At 39.4% G+C, this 22,515-nt stretch overlaps 1 protein-coding gene across 3 annotated transcripts in view; it reads left to right on the top strand.

Moving 5' to 3' along the window:
* The window catches only part of SKAP2 (src kinase associated phosphoprotein 2), a 165,926-nt gene that overhangs the window by 116,672 nt on the left and 26,739 nt on the right, over window positions 1-22,515 (top strand). Inside the window, exon 10 of one of the 3 annotated variants that reach the window (XM_008686429.2) lies at window positions 9,605-11,557. The exons of the other annotated variants lie outside the window; for them this stretch is intronic. Coding sequence (XP_008684651.1) covers window positions 9,605-9,744 — 140 coding nt within the window. The 3' untranslated portion in view covers window positions 9,745-11,557. Of the gene's footprint in view, window positions 1-9,604; window positions 11,558-22,515 lie in introns of those variants that run through there. 3 annotated transcript variants of the gene reach the window in all.

Below are 22,515 nucleotides of genomic sequence, written 5' to 3' on the forward strand. Positions count from 1 at the left end.
GAGAGAGAGAGAAATACTGAGAAGTGTGCTCTTTGCTAGGAAATGCATGGTAAAATTTCCAAGTGAGTACTAAATAAATAGGAATGCAATCTTGAGATTCCCAAAGCAGCCGAGGGGAAATAAAAGAGGATCACAGAAAAATTTTAAATCCAAAAGAAGGCAGGGAAAAAAGGAAAAGGAGCAAAGAGACAATATGGTAAAAATAAGCCCAAATGTAAAAATAATTACAATAAATAGAACTTGATTAATTCAGTCTAGTAAAAGACAAATTATCACATTGGATTTTTAAAAAAGATTTCTTTATTTTGGGGGGGGAAGGGGCAGAGGGAGAGGGAGAGGGAGAATCTCAAGCAAATTCCCCACTGAGCACAGAGGTCAGCATAGGACTCAGTCCCACGACTCTGAGATCATGACCTAAGCCGAAATCAAGAGTCGGACGCTTAACTGACTGAGCCACCCAGTCAAAATCCTCAGTGGATTTTTTTTTTTTTAAATCTAGCAGCAGTCTTCTTAGAGGAACTCTTTTCTTTTCTTTTCTTTTCTTTTCTTTTCTTTTTCTTTTCTTTCTTTCTTTCTCTTTCTTTCTTTCTTTTTCTCTCTTTTTTTTTTTTTTAGAGATTTTATTTATTTGACAGAGAGAGAGGCAGCGAGAGAGGGAGCACAAGCAGGGGGAGTGGGAGAGGGAGAAGCAGGCTTCCCACTGAGCAGGGAGCCCGATGTAGAGCTGGATCCCAGAAAGCTGAGATCATGACCTGGGCTGAAGGCAGACGCTTAACAACTGAGCCACCCAGGCGCCCCGAGGAGGAGCTGTTGCTGAAACAAAACACAAAGAAATTTTCCAAATAAGAGAATGGAAATAAACAAACCAGGCAGTCCTATTCAAGCAAAGCTGCTATCTACGCTAACACTAGACAATGTAAACTTTAAGGCATAAAGCAAGAGTAGCACTATAGAGTGACAGTACATAGTAATAGTCCAGCAGAGATACAGCTTAAGTGCACCTAACTGCGTAACCCTGAAATCTGTAAAGCCAAAACTTATTAGGACAGATTGGACAAATCTTCAATTATAGTAGGAGATTTTAACATACCACTTTTAGAAGCTGGTAGACCCAGGAGGTAAAAAATTAGTAAGTGTATGAAAGCTTTGAACCAAAAAGAATTGATGAACAATCTATCCAAAAAGATATTCAGTGCATATAGAATATTTATGGAAATTGGCCATATACAAGTTCACAATCAAAATCTCAACAAATTTCTCTGCATCTATATCATACAGACTCTGGTCTTTACCTGCAATGAATTTGATTAGAAACCAACACTAGAAAGGTAGTTAAAAACACCCAAGCCCTGTGTTTGGAGGCTGACAAATAAATTTCTGAATAGCTCATGAGTTAGAAGAGGAAATCACAATGGAAATCACAAAATATGTAGTTCTGAAAGACAACGAAAATAGTCCAAATAAAAACTCGTGGCATGCTCTGGAAAACAGTGTGGAGGTCCCTTAGAAAGTTAAAAATTGAGCTACCCTATGATCCAGCCATTGCACTACTGGGTGTTTACCCCAAAGATACAGACGTAGTAAAGAGAAGGGCCATATGCACCCCAATGTTCATAGCAGCAATGTCCACAATAGCTAAATTGTGGAGGGAGCCGAGATGCCCTTCAACAGATGACTGGATTAAGAAGTTGTGGTCCATATATACAATGGAATATTACTCAGCTATCAGAAAGAACGAGTTCTCAACATTTGCTACAACACGGATGGCACTGGAGGAGATAATGCTAAGTGAAATAAGTCAAGCAGAGAAAGACAACTATCATATGATTTCTCTCATCTATGGAACATAAGAACTAGGATGATCAGTAGGGGAAGAAAGGGATAAAGAAAGGGGGAGTAATCAGAAGGGGGAATGAAACATGAGAGACTATGGACTATGAGAAACAAACTGAGGGCCACAGAGGGGAGGGGGGTGGGGGAATGGGATAGGCTGGTGATGGGTAGTAAGGAGGGCACGTATTGCATAGTGCACTGGGTGTTATACACAACTAATGAATCATTGAGCCTTACATCGGAAACCAGGGATGTACTGTATGGTGACTAACATAATAAAATAAAAAATCATTATAAAAAAAAATACAAAAAAAACCTCGTGGCATGGGTCTTAAACTCTATTTAGAGGGATATGGTGGTGAGTAGAACAAATAAGAGAATTAATCCCTAATGAACAGGACCTGAGAGAACTATAAAAAAAGATGGAAAAAGACTATAAAATAAATGAAATGATTAAGGAGACAAAAGAAAGAATAGAAACACTAACAAGTGAAACAAGTGAAAGGGACCCTATGGAAAAACATCAGCTTTCTTTCTTAAAAAACCAAATAGACTCATTGTAAATTGATGGTTTGGATCATTTAGCCACCAAATTCTAAATTTTTGGACACACATATTTATGTTTACATTGCCTAGGGAACCATTAGAATAACTATTAGAATATCCTAGTAATATAGGATATTCTATACACTCCTGGGCCTCGGCCGTTAAGAATTTTTTTTTTAAGATTTTATTTATTTATTTGAGAGAGAACGAGAAAGAGAGAGAGAAAGAGAGAATCGAGGGGAAGGGGCAGAGGGAGAAGGAGAAGCAGGCTCCCACTGAGAAGGGAGCCTGACACAACGTGGGGCTCGATCCCAGGACCCAGGACCCTGGGACCATGACCTGAGCGAAGGTAGACGCTTAACTGACTGAGCCACCCAGGCGCTCTGAAGATTTTTCTGTGAACCTTAGATGCAGAACTCCAAACTGTGCCCACATTGTAGGTTTTGTATCTGTACGTAACTGAGTACTTCATCTTTTAGCACCAAGAAATCTCAAGAATTAGTTTCAAGATAGAGCTTCTAATCACCTTTGAATCAGCCTTTTTAACTGAAGTCTTCATTCTACAGATACGATTCACTTCCCAAGTAGAATATAAATAGATCAGAGGCTGCTTTTGTTTTTAATTCCTCCATGCTTTCAGAAGATAGAATATGATAAAGTTTGTAGTGCTTCACAAAGATTTATTTGCTTCTTTAGGCCCCAGAAAAAAAATACAGACACATCCATACACCCACATGAACACACTCCGTAGAGATGGGCTGCAGCAAGAGATCATCAAGGCTTCGCTATTTTTGCAGATAGGTCAGCTGGGAATATCAACTTCCTAAGAGTACCCAGCTGCTTACTTTAAAGCAGTGATTAATAAGAATGGACAAGTTCAACAAAATGTCAGCGATAAATATAAGCACTCTTCGTATCGGGCCTCGGCAAGTGCTACAGTTGAGTAAATGCAAGCCTTTAACAAAGTGGGAAAAAAATCCAGTCTGATTTAAGCTCAAGTGAAATTTTACTTTGATTTCGTTTCAAATAAGACATCCTTCTATAGATTTGTCCTTGTTTATTAGCACCTCATTAGAATTTCCACAAAGAAATAATAACTCCTTATACTTATGTCTCTATTAGCCCCTTTGTTTCTCATTACCGGAATTGAGATGGCGCAGGCAATTTTTCTCATAGACAAATAAGGAAATTCAGATGCAAAGTGGCATTTTGAGCTCTCTTTGGAACCAGATCCCAAACTTCTCTGCTTCTTGTCTGGGCCTCTTTCCACATTCCCGATCCTGATGGAAGGAGGTACGGCTGCTTCTCTTTAGCGTAAAGATGCATGCGAGAGCCACTGTTTCTTCACCTGCTTACTCTTTAACCCCTGGCAATTTGACTTTGTATTCCGAATCCCTCAACTAAAACAGCTTCCTCAAAGTCACCAGTACTGTTTCATTCCTTAGTTTCTGTCCTCAAATTCACCTCCAGAAATTTTATTTTGCTGGCCACCCCTTTCTTCTTGAAACCATCTCCTTCTCTGGCTTTTGCCATCTCGTTTTCTTGTTATATGTAATACTTATAAATAAGCATCTCAGAGCTGTTTTTAGATTGCCTCATTTCCTGATGCTTGCTGATTGTTTCAAATTATTTTTCTATTTACCCAGTATTTCTTTAATAGTGGAGCTTTTTGCTATTTGTACTTTGTCTTCTCATTATACATTCTTCTTATAATGCATTCACTTAATAGATTCAACAAATATTTATTGAAAGTCCATTATATACCAGGTTTTCTTCTAGCTGTTGGGGGTTTAGGTATTAAAAAACAAAACAAAACAGACTGCCTCTATTAGGATAATTACTGATTATAGTTAAGTGCTACGAAGGTGAGGGGAAGATGTGAAAGGAGTAACTGTTTTATGGTCTGTGGTCAAGGAGGGGGTGTGACATTTAAACCGAAGCCTCTAGGATAAAACCGGTAAAAACAAAAAGGCAAATGAAGCACCTTCTAGGTACAGGGAACAGGTGCAAAGACCCCAAGAGAACCAGAACCAGAACGAACCAGAAAGGAGGGCCGCTGGTAGCCACTCAAAGAGAGATTAGAATGGGATTGAAGAAGTAGGCAAAGTAAAACGTCTAGACTAACATCTAAACATTTAGAGCAAAGTAAAATGTCTTCACTATGTAGCTAGTTCATGGAAAGAATTAAAAGGTGGTGTGGCAATTATAACAATACCATAATGGTTAACAGTATGTGCCGGGTACTTTTCCTAAGTATTATCTCATTTAGTAAGTATAAATATTTTATGGCCTAGGTATTATTACTGTCTATTTTATAGGTAAGGAAACTAAGGGGTGGAATTAGGACTGCATTCTGCATTCTGACTCTTAGCCAGTAACTACACTGCCTCTCAACAGAAACATGTCCTTAGCCATCAAGTGAGCATTTACTGACACACATGTACAAAGACACCAGAAAGGGTCATGTACCAATCCAATCTCATCTTCACATCTGACCTCTCCTCTGAGCTTTGGCCTCATATTTCAGGTGACTTTTGGCCACCTTGTCAAACTCGTATCTAAGATCAAATTCAGCATCTGCCTTACTAATACTGCTCTCCCTCCTTTCTTCTCTATTTCTGTTAACAGCATTAACAGTCATGCAGGTTTTAAAAAGTAAAACTCAGAACCATCCTTGATTCCTGCCTTGATCCCCGCTCCCCTAACCCGGTCAGTTGCCAGTTGCTGCTGATTCTACCTCCGAAGCATCATCCATCCCCAGCTCTCCACTCAGACTTCAGCGATGCCTCACCTGGGTCATTATCAGAGCTCCTAAGAGTCCTTCCCCCTTCCTGTGTGTGTGTCTGTCTCACCAGCCAACCTGATAATCTGTTCACCACATTGCCAACAGATGGATCTTCCTGAAACATACCATGGTCAGAGTCATCCCTTGCTCAGTAACCTTTATGGGTCTTCGCTGCCTAGGGAATCAAGTCCAAGCTCACTGGCCAGGCCCGAGCTCCTTGCATGATGTGACTTACGTTTGCCTTTCCATTCCCATTCCCACCGCTCGGAGCCGTTGTTCAGACAGACTGAATTCTTAACCGTTCTTTACTCCTGCCCTGTGCTCCCATCTCCATGCCTTCATCACCTACATAGCACTAGGTACCTTGTCCTAAACCAATATGTTGAATTAATAAAGTAATTAAAGGACAAAAATCTGCTCAAATAGCATATGGATAAAACTTTTGGTTGATTGTTTCATTTTTCCATCCACCCAGTCCACAATCAAATCTACCATATTTTTTAGTATAACCTCATTAGCCACAGATACAGAGTGGGTGCTAACATGATGAATAAATAGCCCCGTCCTCAAATATGCTATAATTTAATCAGGGACACAAATATATGAACATCTAAGTATAGGAAAAACAAAACTAAACATATATAGATAGATCTGTCAATATATCTAGCAACCTATCTAAATCACATTCTTACCAATTCCAAAGTCCAATAGTATTACTCTACACCTGGGCCATATTTTCCCTTTCCACACCCATGTAGAATCTTTATATTCACCCATCAGAAACAGTGAGAACACTCTTACTGATTCTGTGTATTTATTACACCATTGTATAGTTTTGGTATAAATATAGTATTTTCTCTAAACCCACTTAGGTAGAACCCTTGTGGTTCTTCCATTAGAAACAAAATGCCCTTGGGGCACCTGGGTGGTACAGTCAGTTAAACGTCTGACCTTTGGTTTCCTCCCGGGTCTGATCTCAGGGTCCTGAGATCCAGCCTCATGTGGGGCTCCACGCTCAGTGGGGAGTCTATTTGAGTTTCTCTCTCCTTCTCCCTCCCTAAAATAAATAAATAAATAAATATTAAAAAAAGAAACAAAATTCCCGTAAAGGTTCCGTATATTTATTGGGCACAACACAGTATTTTTATAAGTATAGAATGGTATAATACTTAACACAATATAGTATTATGGTGTAGTACTAAATACAGTATTATGATATCATGTTCTCTATCATTCTGGGCATTAACATTTTTATCAAGAATGTCTCAGCTGATGCTAGGAGACAACGTATATAAAAGAATTTAAAACCTCCTTTATAAACTGTTACTTTTTCGTTTAGTGGGGAAAATATTTTCAAGAAAAACAGAAATCAGAAGTTTCGTAAGTCCTATCTTCTATTGCTACAAAATGTTGAATGCTCCCCGCCTCCTAAAGGACGAATGCTGTACCCCTTACTTTGGCATCCAGAGGTTTTCCACGGGCTGACTGAAGCCTCGTGTTCCAGCCCAGTCCCTAGTCCACTGCCCCAACTCTCCAGTTTCAGCAAACTTGCTTACCTTTCATTCTCCCTCAGACATCCCTTACTTTTCTGGCCTCACATTTTTGTTCATATACTTCCATCTGTATGGAATGTTCTCCTTTTAGTTCAGTTTCTAACCGGATTTTCAAGAGTTTTCAGGCTTGGATCAAATCCCGTCTCCCCATAAAGCCTCTTCTGCCCATCCCAGCATAAAGTGACTTCTGCTTCTCTTAACTTCTATAGCACCATACATTGAAAAGTAACCACACACAACTTTGTGGCATTATTTATGCTGTTATACACTGTTCTCAAAATCTTATATTACTTTGCATGTCATTATTTATCCAGCAAACAAATGGATGGGTCTTTATATCTTTATTATATTCACAAGCTCCTTGAGGGCAGGGATCAAACCTTATATTTCTTGGCATTCCCTAAAATAATACTTAGACAAGTGCCCTCCTCATAAGAAGTCTATAAATAATACCTGAATAGTATAGTCTTAAGGTAGAGGGGGCTGTTAGTTAAGAGAAACTCTTTTTTTCCTCGATGATGATTATTTTCCTAATAACAGCAATTACTGCAGAATCCTGAAAGAATGATTATACTAACCAGTATACGATCAGTGGTATATTGAAGTATGGCTGATCTCCCAAAACCTCATTAAAATCTAACCTTACTGTTCCAGTGAGCATAGTCTCAAATAAATAAATTTGTGAAATATAATACATTGAGTGATGAAAAGCTCTAATATCATCAATCTTTTGTACCATTAAAGATAGATCATCTACCGTGAGCAACAGGAACAACTTGAGTTACCATTTCCCTATGGAGGCTAGTCATCTCAAGCAAGACACTTCCCAGGAAATGACATTCTCCTTTACTCCCACTCATTCATTAAAGACCACAGGTAGAGTAGGTCTAAAGAGCACAGGATTGTAACTATGATTTTTAAAAGCTGACATCTGCAAGGATAAAACTCAGAATTTAATGTAACTAGTAAGGAGATGATGAGCTTCATGTTTAAAAGTAAACTCGGATATGGAAAGTCGCATACGCAGCTTAAGGGATGGTGAAACCAAGGCTAAGAATCAGTGATTAGATAGATGCTGGGGAAAGGTATTTAAAAATTATCTCTCAAGCCACTGCTTTGATTCGGTGGGCGTGGAAGAGTCCTTGGAAGGTCTAGAAAAGAGGAAGGCTGTGGTCAAGATTCAATTTGCTCACTCCTAGTACCAGCCATGGCTTACATTAAGTCCTTTGTTTCCCTTCTCCGCTCCACACCCTTTCCTTCAATTAAGCAAGCTCCTTTTCTCAGCCCACTGTTTACGTCCTGCTCCTGATTTCACATTGCCTATTACAGTCTCTCATATACGAGATAACCTCATTTCACTTCCGTGGTCAGCCTGTGTTTTCTTTCAGAAATTACCTCTACATCTTAGTTCTTCCTGGAAACCTAGCTTGATTAGGCAGGTCAAGGTGAAGGTCATTTATATTCGTAGTAAAATACAATCTCTCTACGTATTGCTTAGGGCATAACGGTAAGAGACAGTAACTCCAAAACATGTAGATATACATATCTAGACACTTGGAAATACGTGAGTTTTCAGCTTCGTTGTTTATTTAATATTTCTTGAGAGCCAGCATCAATTTAAAGGTATTGTGAAGCAGTCATTTAAAATTCTAATAAATGAATGAAAAAGGAGCAGCGAAAAAAATGAAACATAAAATGAAATGAGAAGGGAAAAAAGCCTAACTTCTATGTGAGCAATTCAACTATTCGTTATTCATGCAACAAATTGTTTTTTCAAAGTTTTTACTTAAATTCCAGTTAGTTAACTTGCAGTGTAATACTAGTTTCAGGTGTACAGTACAGTGATTCAACAACTCCGTACAACAGCTGATGCTCATCACAAGTGCCCTCCTTAATTCCCATCACCCATTTCATCCGTCCCCCTATCCACCTCCCCTCTGACAACCAACAGTTTGTTCCCTAGTTAAGAGTCTGTTTCTTGGTTTGCCTATCTTTCTTCCCTCTATGATTGTTTTGTTTCTTAAATTCCACATATGAGTGAAATCATATGGTATTTGTCTTTCTCTGACTTATTTCACTTGGTATAATACCCTCTAGTTCCATCCACGTTGCATGCAACAAATTATTATCAATTATTCATGCAACAAATATTTGTTAGATAGCTGTTTTATGTCAGGCACGGTGCTAGGCACTGGAGATACAGTACCCAATGATAAAACTCATAGTTTGTTAAATAGCTCTATAAAATATTCAGTAAGAAATAGTTTTGGGGGTGCCTGGGTGGCACAGCGGTTAAGCGTCTGCCTTCGGCTCAGGACGTGATCCCAGCATTATGGGATCGAGCCCCACATCAGGCTCCTCCGTTATGAGCCTGCTTCTTCCTCTCCCACTCCCCCTGCTTGTGTTCCCTCTCTTGCTAGCTCTCTCTATCTCTGTTAAATAAATAAATAAAATCTTTAAAAAAAAAAAAAGAAATAGTTTTGGAAAAGTAATCAGAGACTGAAGACAGACTGATAAGAAACAGTGATTAAAGCCAAGTGTAGATGACATATCTAAAAGGACCATACCCAGTGAACAAAATGTGGTTGTAAACACCACCTAAGGAGCATTCTGAAGATGAAAGTGAAATGATCAAGGTCAGGCAGTTTATTAAATGAAGACCCTTTCAAAAAAATGCTCAGGTGGGGGAACTATTGGTATGTTTGGAAGAGGCCAGATTATAGCATATTCACGGCACACAGAGAGAGGGGAATTTGTATTCATGAAAGGATCTAACAAAGAGTTAACAAGAAAGAAGAAAGAAAAAGACTTTTAAAAACAACTGCCGAGCCCCTTTAACATTTAAACCTATTTTTTTTTTTTTTTGCCCCAACAACAACAAAAAAAGACTTTCCAAAGGAAGTGGTGGAAGAAACCCCATTGCTTGAGACATTAAAAACCAGATGGTCCAGAGCCCTAGAAAATATTCACGCGGGATCAATCCTTCACTGGGCGAAAGCAAAGGGACCCGTGCAACTTGTGTTTTGAATCTCTAGCTTAGCAGTGCTATGAAAATAAAGATTTACATTTCCTTGGACTTTTCCTTACTTTCTTAGCTCCCCTTTGTGGTCTCACAGCATTCTGTGTTGACCTCTATTACAGCTGGCCACACAGGAATTGCCTGTTTACTTGGGTGACTCTTCTCCTTGCTCCAAGTTTTGTGAGCTTATCAGGCTTTCTCCCCACCCCTGCAGGAGTGCTGTGTGCCCCGAGTTCTGGAAATGGTCCTTTACAATGCTTTTTGCATTTGCTTCTGCCAGAGCCCCAGGAGTTTCACAATTTTTATGTTAAATTTCTTGGCTTGGGAAAAGCACACTTGAGGATAGTATAAATTTGGATCTCACATTGTACAGTCCTGGGGTTTTGATTTCTCACAGGAAACCCTTCCCCCTCCCCCTCTGACCACCATCATCCAGAGCCCTAGAAAGACAAAAAGCTTCCTTGTGGTTTCCCTGGGTGGTGGGGGTCTTACTTCCAGCTCTCTGCTTCTCATGGGCCCAAGACCATGTCTCGTGTATCTGTGAAGATGTTAAAAATCCAGGCTCAACCCCACCCTGCAAATGGTCATTATTTCCCTTTGAGCAAGTGGGGAGAGACAGGTCTGTTTCAGCTTGGTTGACCATATCGCTAGAGGCTGAATTCCTAGTCACAAGTAATTAGTAACTGCAAATACACAACAATAGAGACCTAGCTTAATTATAAGTCCTTGATTTATATACTTAAATTCAAGTCAAATAAACAAAAATTTGAGCATATATTAGGCAGATGTGAGGCGTCTAATATTTTTCTCCTGAGCACTAATGGCCTTTATTCTCTTACTATTAATTGCTTCTTGATATGAAAAATTTTTTGTTGAATTTGTGATGGAAGGATCTTAAATGGCTGCTGATTACTACTTAGAAAAAAAAATGACATTTGTATATACAAAGAATTACTCAAAAGTTATATCAACATAGAGATCCATCCAGACCCAAATGTATGCTCTGGTTTTATAAGTGAAGAATAATACGTATTTGTATTTGAGGTCATGTCAGATGAGGTTAATGTGGTTATATCTTAAAAATGGGGTTGGCATTCCAATCAAATGAAGTTCTTCTAATTTAAATAACATATTTTATTCCCTATGCTGATCAATCATTTTCTCTCCCAGAAAGTCAAGCCAGTTTTTGCACTATTGATTTGCAAAACTTACGTGGCATAAACATTATGTGACAGAAGTTGTTTGTTATTAAGAGAGAGAATATCATCTCCGAGAAACTTGTCATCTGGAAATAGGAAAAATCACACGAAGTAATTTTATTTGTATCATGGCTTTTTCACTGTTGGCTACATTTGTGACAGCCGATTTCATATTAAATATTAACAGTATTTTGTTTATGCTTGAATGTGCTACAGTAGGAAGTAGATTTTACTCAGAATCTTCCTGGTTAGAAAGTGTATCATTCCAGTTTAATGATACACTTGCAGGCCAGTTACGAAGAACATTTTACATATCCAAGGCAATTAGGCTACCACTTGGGTGTCAAAATTTTGAGGTTTTCTTTACCCTTTGGTCTTACCAGGTTATTTGGTTTTGGAGGTCAGAAGTGGTAAAATATTGGGAATTTCATTTGGTTTATACTAACAGAAACAGCTACAGCTTCTGGGAGATCATGGATATTAATATGCATTGTATGATTATAATGAATGACCTATGGAAACAGTTCCTTGTTGTTGGACTTTTGATACAGGAAGCAAACTAGAGTTTGTATTTTTCATTTTCAAGAAGACTGATACAATAAAAAAACATTGATACGTTGAATTTGTGTTTCTTGTACTAGTAGAAGAAGTTTTATTAGTAAATTTGTATGTAATTGCAATGACATCTCCTTAAAAAAAAAGCCTAACTGAATTGTGTTGAATCTTTTGGGTTCGCGAAGTGTGTCTGTGATTTGTGTTGTTTTGATACTACTTTTCAATATATGAAAATACCCAGGAGACAGGCTCCCGCTGAATTTCTGGTCACTATGTCATCAGCGCCATGAGTGTATGTTGTCAGTTGTTTAAACATCGTGAAATCCGCTGTGGGCTGGCAAGAAGCATCTGGGAGCCAGACTTTTCCTGTGGACACACGCCAAGCAGTGTATTATATTTCCTCACGAAAGTGAACTATATTGAGATCATTTTTCTTTTTGAGTTTTTTAGTCCAGGAATTATTTTCTAAAGCTAAGTAAGGATCATAGGATAAAATTGTTTATAACCTGAATTCCAGAGTAGCTGGTTGATAGCTACTCTTATTTAGCTTGAGAAGGTGTAAATAAGTCATGCAATTAAACCACTTCGGGTAGCTAACAGTATTCTCCTAATTACACTGTTCAGGAAAGGTCATATGTCATTTCATGTATTCTCTTTAAATCCATGATTTGCTCTAAGTAAGGGCAATAAACACGGAATGACTCTTTAAGTAAGTACTATAGTTGGACATGTCATTAAATTTACGTGTTTGATTGCATTATTTAATTAGATAGGAAAAAACCCTTAATTGTATTTCAATATACACAATTACAGAATAACCTTTATTTTAACTAAAAATGCCAGGAAAAGTTTGTAAAATGTCATATTTAACTTCAAAAAAAATCACAGTTGTGGTTCTGGGACTGGAAAACAAGAATGCTTTGTCGTACTGGAAAATAAGCTGGAGCTTAGTTTGAGAGCACTGGCACTGCCTAGACTAGAGGTCCCTGAGGTGGCAAGGATTTGTCTTTCCAGAACGGATACATTTACTCCATGTGTAACCCTGGGCCACTGTTGGGTGAGACCTTAAAAAAGTACGATCGGGTTTGCCTGCCATGTACATTAAAAATACCCTGGCCCTTTTACCTGAGAGCAGACATTTTGTTTATGTTGGCCTTATTTCTGGAATCCAAGTAAAAGACACTTTGCAAATGAGAGTTCAACTTCTCCCTTTAGGGAGCCAAAACTGAGCAAGTGTGGTTCCTCACCCCCCCCCCTTTTTTTTTATATAAGTTTCAGGTGTACAGCTTTATAATTCACAGTACAAAGTAATCACCACGACATGTCTAGTTACCATCCACCATGATATGGTGGACCTCCTTCCCCTCGGTAACCACTAGTCTATTCCCTGTACCTATAAGTTTGTTTTTCTTTATTTTCTTTGTTCTTTTTTTTTTTTTTTTTAAGATTTTATTTATTTGAGAGAGAGCAGAAGCAGGGGCAACAGTAGAGAGAGAGGAAGAAGCAGACTCCACGCTGAGCAGGGAGCCTGATGTGAGGATTGTGACCTGAGCTGAAGGCAGATGCTTAACTGAGCCACCCGGGCACCCCATTTTTTTGTTTTTTAAAGATTCCACATATAAGTGAAATTATATGGTATTTGTCTTTCCCTGACTTATTTCACTTACATTATACCTTCAAGGTCCATGTTGTGGCAAATGGCAAGATTTTATTCTTTTTTGCTGCTGAGTAGTATTCCGTTGTACAAAATAGACCACCTCTTCTTTACCCATTCATGTATGGATGGACACTGTGGACACTTGGGTTGTTTCCGTATCTTGGCTATTGTAAATAATGCTATAGTGAACATCGGGGTGCATATATCGTTTTGAATTAGTGTTTTTGTATTCTTTGGATAAATACCCAGAAGTGGAATAGCTGAATCATAGAGTAGTTCTACAAGGGTGTTGTTTTTTTCCTAAGCTCAAATTTTTATTCTTATGTACTTCAAAGAACATCAGATACTATTTTGCAGGAACGAACACCAAGACCTCCATCGAATGAGCTCTCTGTGCCTCCCCTCCTCTTCTACCCCCTGCAGCTTCTACCTTGCTTCTGTTGGCAAGTCCTCTCCACAGAAATAAACTAGTTCTAGAGGATCTTTCATTTTCCCGACACTATGACATTTTATCGTAAATGTGTCTGTGTGTCAAAAAATACCTCTTAACTTAGAATTGAAAATGCCTTAAAAACATAATTCTGAAAGTCCATGCCCAGCCCCGCCTAGGTACATGGAAATTTTTATTTCAGGAGTGCCATTCTTTTGTATTATGTAAAGTGCTTTAATTTGCTGCATTTTTCATGTCTTACTGCAGTCAAATCTGGTGAGAAACTATAGCTATCTCATTCAGGATTAATCAATCTTCTTAGGCCCCTGGGTAGGACGGAAGCTGCTCTCGACTCTGCTTGCTTCGGGGGCTTGGCCTTCCTCTGTTTCTTCATCATATTTAGCCTCTGAGAGGGAGGTGACCGCAGATGATTTTTCCATTTGTAAGCCGCCTTCCAACTGAAAGAAAAATGGAGGGGCGAATGCCAAGCTTTTCACTTTCGGTGGCCATTACAAACACAACTCTTCTCCTGTTGTCCAGCAGGGTACACTATTTTTCAAGGGAGCTATTTTTTTTATACTGTCAGAGTTAGCCAAGTTATTTTGTCATTGGAGAGTGTTTAAAAAAAAAATGTATGTCAATATGACATCATGAATATTTACTTTCTCATAAGTTACATGTTATGGCAATTGGTTAAAGTGCTGTTAAATTAATTAACAAACACAGGAACAAGTGATCTCTGCAAGGTCTTCCATCGACAGGGAAGAAAAAGCATGGTGCTTCAGAACTTGGGCTCTGGAGGCAGACTGCCTGGCTTCAAATTCTGACGCTGCTTCCTAATGCTGTGTTATGCTGAACAAGTTACTTAAATGCTTCTGTGCCTCCATTTCCTCGTCTGCAAAATGGGACTAACAGCATTACCTTCCTCAGAGGGTTGTGAGGATTGTGTGAGATTTATGCACGTAGTGGCTAGCGTGGTGCTTGGTTCGTAGACAGTCCTCTACAATCACTTGATTGGAAATCTTCTCTGCACTGGGCATTATATTGGCCACTTCACCTCATTTTATTCTCACAATAATTCTCTCAAGTACACTTTGTATTTCTGTTTTCCAGATTGAAAATTGAGGTTCAGAGAGTTTAATTAGCTTGCTAAATCTGTACAGCTAGTAAGAGAGTAATAGAAACTTCTGGAATCCACATTTTATTTGCATTTCCATAGTTCCATTATATCTTTTGGGATTGATATGGGACTAATTTCTGCATGACTAATTTCATTGTAATTAATTTCACACTAGAACTATTTAGCGAGGTGCGCCTATATTTTGAAGCTTAAAAGGCAAATGACATTTGAAGATACAATGTCCTAACTAACTTATATTCAAATTATGATAAAACATGTAAACCATTGAACTCTCATGTAAAAGAAAGCCTCAGAAGGTATGCCTCTATGTCAGTGGTTCTCAAAGTGTGGCCCCGGGACCAGCAGCATGGGCTGGAAACTTTTTAGAATTGCACATGCCAAATCTACTGAACCCGAAACTCTGTGGGTGGGGCCCAGCAACCTGGGTTTTAATAAGCCCTCTGAAGTTGGAAAACCGCTCCTCTAGGTGAATAGCGCACCATGGTGGGATGCCAGAGATATTGATGTAGTTCATAATATCTAGTCCCAAGCTGGAAGTTACGTATCACAGAGGGAGCATGTGGTGGTAATAGAAAAATACAAGTGGGGCTGTTATTTGAGAATTGCCCTATAAATATTAAATATTCAAGACTGTGTGCTCAATCTCTTCCATTCCTTGGATTTAGGGCTTCTAAGCAGGTGGTAACTATTACTTGCAAGCCTAGCCAGTTGAGCACAAAGGGCTGAGAGAGCGAGGATGACTTTCTGCTCACTCTCAGCTTCTTGTGCCCGGGATACACCGAGCCAGGGATCGGGAGGGTTAGGTTTTTTCTCAGTGTTTAGCAACGAGGAATCTTCAGCTAAGAGGAGCTGACACTAAGAACATGGAGAGGGAGGAAAAGCACGAAGCAGTCATTACCTCTGCATCTCGTTCTTTCTTCAAGTAGACTTTAAACATGGAGTAGCAGACAAAACAATGGAGGCGAAAGGATATAAGAAGTAAATAAGGAAACTGCTGCCATATCCAGATTTAACTGTGGAAAAAGTTAGACAAAAGCAGTTGTCATCTTAGAATCCATCATAGGCAATGAGGAAAAAACTGGCCATCAGCCAGACGTATTTGCTTAGACTTCAGCAAGGCAGATTTCAGAAAATTCAGAGAAAGAATAGGTACAAATGTATGGTATTAAAGACAAATATTTTAAAATATCATTTAATGCCAAATGGTCACAATGAGGAAAAGGCAGGAGAGGAACAAAACTATATCAGTGTCTTTGTGCTATAATTTGTCCAATTAATGCAATTTTACAGGGTTATATATCAAGCACTGAAATGGCCCAATACCCGAGGAAAATGTGAAAAGAGCTGAGATTTGTAAATTATGCTAGGTGTAACAAAAGGTGTATAATTGCCCTGTGTTTTTGAAATTTATTAGGGGCAGTAATTTCCAAGAAAACAATCAGTTTCTATTTTACTTGCTCCTTTTCTGTCAAGAATTATCCTTCAACTGATAGACTGGTAGCAGATAACAGAAGCCAAGGATAGGCAAAGAGATTCGAATAGATTACCCAGCTAACCAAAACCCATTTGATTTTCATTCATCAAACATTCCCGGAAAACATTTTTTTTTGTTCCAGCCCCTCTGTTAGGCCTGGTGGGGGAGTTCCCACTGGGAAGAAAAAGAGACAAGTAGACAAATGTTTGTAGTGTTCTATGAGAGCAGTGATAATGGAGGCCTGTACCAAGGCTGGAAGATCACAGAGGGGAGTGCCCAGCCGCCTGGAGGAGTTTGGAGAAAGCACCCTAAATTGGGGGACGTTTGAGCCATGTCTTAAAGATGATTTGGAGTTAAGTTTGCCTTCTGGCTTACGTAAGACTACATCACAAGACAACTTGTAAATGAAGTGATTGAACTACTGTCCCTGATTTTGAAGGAAACATGCGGGAAGAGAGAGATGCTAGAAGTATGAAGTCTAGCAATTAATTCTTCTACTCTTAAAAAGAGTAGAAAGTTGCAGTATCTTAAGTTGGGTGTCCTGGAACAGACTCGGAGACGGTTGCATGTAGAAGACTTATTGGCGAGTGGTCTTGGGAGATACCCTCGTATGAAAGCGAGGAAGGCAGAATTGGGCGGGAGAAGATGACCCACAATGCAGCTGTGACTGAGTCCGCAGCCGAACTCTTGGGGAACTCTGCGTCCGGGATGATTCTTCAAGGTTGTTGTTGAGGCAAAGGGGCATGTCTTTATGTCCCCCACATCAGCTAATTACTGGCTCCTGGCTCCTCTGGGGCAGGGTATAATCTTGAGAGAGGCAATTCCCTGTAGCCGAGAACAGTTCCTAGTGAGGGACACAGCTGTGAGCCAGCAGCAGTCCGGGTCCCAGCAACTGGAGGATGTAGTGTTGGCCCTGAAGAGGACATCTAGGAGGAAAACCACATTATCCATGACCGATGGGTTCTGTAAACCCTAGACAGTGTAGGAACTTTGAAGTGGACTCTAAAGGCATCAAAAAGTCTTCTGTGCACTCTAGAAGATGAAATAATGATTACTAGAACCCATCATGTGTTCAGGGAAATGACAGACATATAACTAGACTTCAGTGAGGCATTTGGCCAGGATTCCCATGAAATCTTTATGGGTATAAACACTATTGGATAACTGACTCTATGGCTGTGCCCATAGGGTGCTGATTAATTTATTTTGTGAATGCCTTAGAGCTTAATTCTCGGTATTGTCATACCATCATATTCATCCATGCCTAGATGAAGATACACAGGCTATGCTCTCAGTAGACTGAAATTATGGATCAAATCTAACAAGATGACATATGATAGGATATCACACTTGCTCCAAAAATCTTATTGCGCAAGTATGAGAAGGGAGACTTGGCTTCACTGCAAACGGGAAAAACACATAGGGATTTTGGTTAACAGCGCAGTATGACTCAACAGTGTAATGAGAGTCAATCCTGAGTGTGTGCTTTGGGAAAATGAAATAATTATCAAATAGTGTTTTGGGTTAGCAGACTATCATGTTTTTCATGTTGTGGGTTAACCAGTGTTCAGATATTTCACTAAAAATGATCTTGCCGTTGGCAACAATATGGATGGATCTAGAGGGTATAATGCTAAGTGAAATAAGTCAGAGAAAGACATACCATATGATTTCACTTGTAGGTGGAACTTAAGAAACAAAACAAATGAGCAAAGGAGATAAAAGAGCAAGAGAGAGAGGGAGAGAGGCAAACCAAGAAACAGACTCTTAATTTTAGTGAACAAACTGATGGTTACCAGAGGGCAGGTGGGTGGGAGATGGGTTAAATAGGTGACGGGGACTAAGGAGGGCACTTGTGATGAGCACGGGTGTTGTATGGAAGTGTTGAATCATTATATTGTCCATCTGAAACTAATATTACACTGTATGTTAACTGGAATTTGAATAATAACTTAGAAAACACCAGGGCAGTTTTCCCAAACCTTTTGGGTCCTGAAACTAATATTACACTGTATGTTAACTGGAATTTGAATAATAACTTAAAAAGAAAACACCAGGGCAGTTTTCCCAAACGTTTTGGGTCTCAGGAGACCTTTACAATTTTTAGAATTACTGAGGACCCCACAAAGCTTTATTTATGTGGGTTATGCCTCTCAATATTTACTATATTAGAAATTAAAACTGAGAAATATCAAAATGTTTATTAATGAATTAAAAAATCATGATGATAAACCCATTACATGTGAGCATAAAATATTTTCAGGAAAAATCACTATATTTTCCCCAACATATCAGTGAAAAGAGAGGCATGGTTTACATTTTGGCAGATCTCTTGAATGTCTGTTTTAATAGACATCATTTAGACTCTCAAACCCGCGTCTGCATTCACTCTGTTGTGATACGTCGGTTTGGTGTAAGTACAGTCAGCATATGGAGAAACCCAGCCTCATACAGATCTCCAGTAGGAAATCGGAAGTGTTTTAATAGTCTCAGGAGGTAATTGTAGATATTCTTCTTTGATGCTGTACCCAAACTGGACAAGTAGGAGTTAAATGTTAGTGGCAGGCCGGAATCCAAAACCGTATCAATGAACTTACCATACTTCGTTACATTAAAATTCACGGGTCTGTCTTGTACTTTGAATGGATCTCTTACCGTGCATGTTTTTGTAACATCATGGCTTGGTCATTGGGAAAATATTGGTTCACCGCATTATGCAGAACTTCCAAATATTGGCCAAAAAATGGCAAAATTTTAAAAAACTACATTCATTAATATCACTACCAATCTCATTAGAAAAGTCTTGAAATACTGGGGAGCGGTCAAGCTCACAGTGGCAGGTCTAAGTTTCGTAAAACTCTGATTTTTGCTTGACAGCTTGTATTTTATCATGGCAATAAACACCAGTTATTTTCTTTGAAATAACAAGCTCACTTCGTTCATTTCTGAGGAAATATCTGCGACATTCCCAAGTCTGAGTAACCAGTTTGCCTGTCACTCATTCTTTCAAGTGGAAATGGTGTTCCGCGGAAAAAAAGCAGCTAGTTCAGCATGCCGCTCAATCTCTTGCACATCTGGAAATGCAGAAGTGTGCTTCATGCATTCTTCTGATTTTGTCACACAGAATATTAAAAAGACATGCTCTCGGGATTGATATTACGTGGAAATAATGTGCACTGCTTCCTCACAGACGTTCGTCGGTGAAGCTGGCTTGTTTGTTTTTAATGCTCGTGCAGGGCAGTGCAGGAGACAGGGACAGTTTGGTGCCACTGCCGTGATTGATGCTGAGATGTCAGCAGTTTACCCATCATTGCTCTGTAGCATCGGTGCCAATGTTAACACAACGAAAAAGGCAACCGTCTTCATTTTAGTATGAAAATAGTTTTGACCTCACAGACTCTCCACCTCCCAGACGAGTCTTGAAACCACTGTTGCTACAAGGGATATGGAACCAAGAAGTCTAACGGGTGGTGGTTCCTCTTCCGTCCCGCGCTTTTTCTTTCCTGGGTTCGAGAAAAGGACAGTAAGGTGCACTGCGCGGGAAGAGGGTGTGTGTATTTGCATAAGCAGAGGACACAGAGCCAAAGCCTGGGACACATGAGCTCTGCATCTGTCTATCTGCTTTTTTCCTAAGGTTAGAGCAGAGTAGATCCTTATAAAACAGCCAAGTTGGAATGAAATGATCTTAACGCCACCCTATTTATCATTAGATAGTATTTTTTTTTACAGAATAAAATTTAAGCCAAAATCAAAGTTGAGATGAAATAGTTTATTTTCTAAAAAAGGATTCAAATCAGGTTATAATAAAATACAAATACATTTGGGTGTAGAAACATGGGGGGACAATGAAATACATAACTATTGGGATATTCTTATTAAAAATGAGAATGAAGAAAAATCAGAAACTGAGTGAAGGCAGTCTTGGAGAAGATGTTAATAGTGTTAATAGTGGTTATGAATAAGTCCTGGATGATTTAAAAATATGTGTCTATTTTGCTTATCTCAATTGTCTGACTTCCAGCAATGAACAGATATTGCTAGTGTTAATAGTGGTTATGAATAAGTCCTGGATGATTTAAAAATATGTGTATATTTTTGCTTATCTCAATTGTCTGACTTCCAGCAATGAAGGGATATTGCTTTTGTAGCAAGAATAGTAGAAAAAAGTTTATTTAAATTAAAAAACAGAACTATTATTAACAGCAAACTATAATCGTACCAGAAACCCAGAGCCAGATTGAGGTTACTGTAACTGAGAAATAATTTGACGTTCCTGGGTTGAAAGAATTGTAATAGTGCAGAATTTATTGTAAATGTTCATTAAAAAGCTAAGAGTTTGAGCTTTATGGAGTAGTTAGGGGAGTTTTATATCGTGGCGTGTTGTGAATATAATACACTGGGACAAGGAAGAGGCCCATTTCATTGTTTCCTTACGTCTCGCACTCTCTGGGAGTAGAATCATTTCCTGACTCACAGTCACTTCTGACGGACAGAATCTGGCCTATTAAAACCGTATTTTTAACCCGTGTGCTTTCTTTGCTTGCCTTTCGTTGCCTGGGGATGATCAAGTCGTGTAAGACTGCTCTCGAATAGAGAGGGACCTCTGGAGCAGCGGCAACTTTTCCAGAAATGTCTGCAGTGCGTGTTGCGTAGACGGCAGTGCAGAGAGGGAAGAGCCGAGTGCCCTTCACTGGGCACATGACCTTGGCCCCGTCATTCGGCACCGCGAGTCTGGTTCCCTGTTAATGAAGGAAGGAAACTGGAGTCTAGCTAAGGTTTTTCCCCCAAAGATTTTCTCCAGATTCTGTCAAATGAGATTCTTGCTTGAATTTGAGTTTTTTCCCCCCCAGCATCCCAACCATGATGTTAGCAAGTTGAATGTCTGTGAAAATTTATTATTTTTGTATTTTCAGATTTGCATATAAATTATTAACTTTAATACAGTACAGAAATATACTCTAATCTTCATGGCGTTTATTTTTGCTTTTGAAGTACACTGATAACCTTTTCCTATCAAACGCTGGAAGAATAAAATGTCAAGGTTGAAAATTAGATCGTATGATTGACTAACGATTGCTTATTTGGCTGCCTTTGATATCACGTTAACCTTCTGGGTTGCCAAATTCATAAGTGGCAGTAGAACACCTAGCCCCTAAGGTAATGACCTTGCTACTGCATGCTAATTGTGCGTTGTTTTTTCCCCTGAGAAATCTGATCATCATCGTCCTGCCCAAATCCCGCTCGGAGTGCTATGGGGTAGACATTAGTCTTTGTACTTTACAAAGATGAGAATTACAGTCTCAAGGTGACATGAGTAACTAGAACTTTAACAGTAGGCCCCAGTGTGCCTCAATATCCAGGAGAGTAAACACGACTCTGAATGTGCCATTTCAGTTGTCTTTATCTTCTGGTTCTTCTTGAAGTTTCACATAATACTAAAAGGCACATGCTTCTGTCTTTGTAAAAATATATCCTTTATTGCTGTAAAATATATGTCAGTCTATTAAATAGAAAAATCCTTTAGAAGTGTCATATTTTAACTTACCAGTGGTCCAGGATTTATAGGCCCCGAAGGAACTCACTTTCCACATCGTCCTGGTTTGAATTCCTTGCCCAGACCTCTTCGACTCTTCCACTTGACTCCCCCCTACTGCTGGCTTGGGGGCTTGGTCCAGGTCCTGAGCAAGAAGAGGGGCGGAGGTGCTTTTGTGTGAACCCTCCCTGCATTTCTCGCTGTTTGACCCCGTACTGCTGGGACTGGCCGCAGGGGTCTTCCTTTCCCCATCACGTCTGTCCCATCTTCTTCCAGCCGGGGACATTTTGCTTGCAGGACCCTGGCACCCAAGCCCCTGGAGAAACGTGCAGGACAGTGTGTTGCTCTGGAATGCAGGCGAACTTCTTTGTTTACAAAAAGACTCACCGTAACTGTCTGTATTTAAACATGTTTTCCTTGTTGAAATTCAATGAGAAAGAAAAGCTGGCTGGCCTAGAAAGAATGATGAAATAGTATTTCATAATAAAATAATTGTAATATTATTTGAAATAACTGAAATATTATTTCAATTATGAGTTGCATTGGAGACCTTTACAGAGTATCAGGTACTGTGTGCTGGCTTCCGGGCCCTTGAGGGTGTGGACATGAGAGGTGGGGAAGGAGAGCTGGGAGAGCAGAAAGGAGGTGTGTGTTGGGGGATCCCGACTTGAAATTCTGTTTCTAAATCATCACTGCAAGGATAGCTTACCTTACGATGTCCTTCGCATACAATGCTATGGTGGAGTAGAAACTGCCCACTTTTGTGAAAATGTTTTCCAAGTCCACAAAC

This window comes from Ursus maritimus, unplaced genomic scaffold, assembly GCF_017311325.1.
Source record: "Ursus maritimus isolate PB19 unplaced genomic scaffold, ASM1731132v1 scaffold_3, whole genome shotgun sequence".
In the NCBI taxonomy this organism is placed as follows: Eukaryota; Metazoa; Chordata; class Mammalia; order Carnivora; family Ursidae; genus Ursus; species Ursus maritimus.